Source organism: Vollenhovia emeryi, unplaced genomic scaffold, assembly GCF_000949405.1.
Source record: "Vollenhovia emeryi isolate VEMERY1.0 unplaced genomic scaffold, V.emery_V1.0 DF939620.1, whole genome shotgun sequence".
NCBI lineage: Eukaryota > Metazoa > Arthropoda > Insecta > Hymenoptera > Formicidae > Vollenhovia > Vollenhovia emeryi.
Genome location: NW_011966746.1, coordinates 32321 through 35707, shown reverse-complemented (window position 1 = coordinate 35707; position 3387 = coordinate 32321). Strand labels below are relative to the sequence as shown.

The window sequence follows — 3387 nt, the reverse complement described above, 5'->3', positions numbered from 1 at the left end:
ACGGGAAGAAGAAGGAGAAGGAGAGGGATTCCCGCCCACCTCCGACCCATGTAATATTGGGAAAAGGGGAAAGGGGGGTAGAGGGGGGTTCGTGGGACGTCCGGCCCCTCAGGCTAAGGTCTGGGAGGCCGGGTCGCCTGCTGCCTCCCCTCCTCCCACCCACTGAAGACGGACAAGGAGATGGGAGTCTTCCGCAAGGCGTCCGGGACCCGCCAGATAGAATAGGCCCGGGGTAACTCCTGCCTGTCGTAAGAGGCGACTAAAAGGAGAAGATCTGGGATTGTAGAAGACTCCCGGGGGCGGGACGTGGGCTGGAGACCCGCCCCCAACAACAACAAGGGGGCGCAGCGGAGGGCCTGGTGGCACCCCCGCTGCAGAGTAGGAGAAAGGCCCTTCTAAGGGCCAAAGCTCAGTAAGAGCGAAGGTGTGCACGAACAACAACGCGCGGCGCGGGGCCATCCGGCAGTCATGCGTCGCAGTTCTCGGATGGCTCCAGAAAGCGCAGAGAAGTCCACCCCCGGTGGTTTTAGTACGGTAGGCGTCTCCGTTGCACTACTGGCCTTGGGTCCTCAATTGCCCAAGTGCCAGGGAGACGAGTCCCACACACCACCCCCTCCCGTCCCAGCGGGAGCGGGGTGACGGCCCATGAGGGTTTCCACCGGGCTAACAAAAAAAATAAAGGTGGGATCATTATCGTCAGTGAATTCAGGTGTTCTAAAAATCGCAGAGCGATTTATTCAAACTATTTTAATTAAATTTTAATACTATACTTAGCATTATAAATCAGAATCAAGGAGAAAGGGCTCTGAGCCGTGACGAGATGTACATGTCAAAATATAAAATAATTTATTGTTAAACTAACATAAAGATTAACTTGATTAAACGTTTCGGTCGAATTCTAGACCATCTTCAGTAATACACAATAATTTTATACAAAGTGTCGTGACGATTAACATATTAAAACGCATATCGTGTACAACATTGTAAAAACGCAGGTTGAAATAAAGGCAATGTACCAAAATGAGCTGTAAGGAAAAAAATTTTTTAATGGTTTTATAATTGGTAGGAGAAACAGAATTAGAATACATACTTAGTAGTTATGTTGGAAATGCTGTGAACTGGACCAATTTGGTCAGCATGGTCGTAGCAAGGTAACTTGGCAAATGGCACGAGAATTATATTACAGTAAGAGAAGGAAGTAGGATGTACGAGAGAAGGGGGGAGTAAGAGAGGAGGAGTGAGGGGAACAATTATTTAGGAGGGAGTAGGTTTAAAATAGGCAGGTATTCTTCGGATAATAGTTCAGTATCAGATTGTTTGTTCAGAGAATTGACCTGTCTTTTTATATGAATCTTCTCTGAGATCAATCTTTTGTGGTATGAAGGTTCCTCGTCAAGAATAGCAACGCTTTCCCAATCAAATTCACGTGAAGCGTCCATTCTATGGCAAGAGATGACAGAGGGGGATGCGGGGTTCCTTTTAATGTCGTTGTAGTGTTTTTTCACTCTGGTTCCTAATTGTCTCTTTGTCTGACCAACATATGTGGCATCACAATCCTTGCAAGGGATCTGATACACCACATCACTATGAGCTAACTTATCTAGGTTGTCTTTGCCAGTCTTAATGAATCTTCCGAGAGGATGGTGGCAGGAGTAAGCTATTCTAAAATCGAATTTGCTTACTATGTTTGAGAATCTCTCGGAATCTTTTACAATGTTGTACACGATATGCGTTTTAATATGTTAACCGTCACGACACTTAGTATAAAATTATTGTGTATTACTGAAGATGGTCTAGAATTCGACCGAAACGTTTAATCAAGTTAATCGTTACGTTAGTTTAACTGTTCGCATCCAGTACAGCTGGTTTTATCCACTGCACCGTGGTTTCGCTTATTTAATTAATAACGAAATATTGTATGTATCATGATGTTTTATTCTTATAATAGGTTACCTATATTTAGATGTGTGACAGTACGTACGCTGGCCGCATCCAATGCGGTCAGTTTTAGTTGAGATGGCAACTCTTTGCTCGAGGTAGCAACGCTTTCCTCGAGGTGGCAACGCCTTGGGGTATCGTACCCTGAGCCACGTCGATTGAATCTTTCTTTGTAATACGTCTTTCTCGAGGTGGCAACGCCTGGGGGTATCGTACCCTGAGCCACGTCGATTTGGTTGTTCGCAGTGGCAACCAGTGATGTTAGCTGTGCCGCTTTCTGGCGCATGCGCACTGCAATAGCAGTGAAATCCAGTAACGTATATAAGATGTGGGAGATGAACACTGACAGTTCTGGCGGAATTTGGGACAGCAGGAAAGTGTGTGGGATGAAAATGTAAGTAGTATACATGGTTAGCTTTCCATTCCGAAGTAAATAAAGCATTTTGTATAGCATATGTAATGTCAGCATTAGATGTTGTAGGCCAGATTTGATAAAGCATTCACGAACGGCTAAACATATAGATAATATTAAAGGTCAAAACCTCGAAAACGTTAATAATGTTAATGTAGTTTCTCATGATTTACATCTTTTTACATGTTTTACATCTTTTTATTCACAATTAAAAAATTTTTATATAATTTTTATAGAAGCATCAAAGTAGGGTTTCTGCAGGACCTGTATACATCCTGTTTTGATACTGCATTGCTGCTGAACTTGAACGCGCATGCGCTAGAAAGCGGCACAGCTAACATCACTGGTGGCAACGCCTAGGGGTATCGTACCCTGAGCCACGTCGATTTGGTTGTTCGCAGTGGCAACGCCTAGGTGTATCGTACCCTGAGCCACGTCGATTTGGAACACTCGTTCTTTGTGATGCCCATTCGGCTGCGGGAGCTCGCTCGTCTTCACTCTGTGCCGATCTCAAAAAGACTGTGTCGTCTCAAGACGACGCTATCGAACCTTTGCTCTCGCTCCCCCCTTTCCCCGTCACGTCCATTGGTCGGTCGATCTCTCACGATTCCGCCGATCGGTGATAGGGGGATCGGTGGGAGTTCACGTATCCCTTCGATGACGAGCGAGTGTTCCCTTTGTGACTCAACGAGTGTTCAGCTTATCGTGTACGACGTCGTATACGTATTTACTTAGGATATAGATATAAAGAATGGTCACACGTATTTGCTTAGTACATAGATATGAAGAATGGTCATACGTATTTGCTTCGTATAGGTATAAAGAACGGTCTCAACATTAACAATAAATTATTTTATATTTTGACATGTACATCTCGTCACGGCTCAGAGCCCTTCCTCCTTGATTCTGATTTATATCATACAAGCCTTTGTCACACATTAGCATTATAAATTTACCCTTTCCCCTATTGAATTAAAATTCTTATTGCGAAAACTATTACCCCAGCCAGGATTCGAACCTGGGACCTCTCAATCCGT

At 44.5% G+C, this 3387-nt stretch overlaps 1 protein-coding gene across 1 annotated transcript; it reads right to left on the bottom strand.

Annotated features, from left to right (window-relative positions):
* Positions 1-1250: 1250 nt before the first annotated feature.
* On the bottom strand, positions 1251-2224 carry LOC105557094. Its single transcript, XM_012004240.1, has 2 exons — positions 1954-2224; positions 1251-1705 (listed from the first exon to the last, which is right to left on the bottom strand). The coding sequence occupies exons 1-2, from the start codon at positions 2222-2224 to the stop codon at positions 1251-1253; spliced, it is 726 nt and encodes a 241-aa protein (XP_011859630.1).
* Between the last annotated feature and the right edge of the window lie 1163 nt (positions 2225-3387).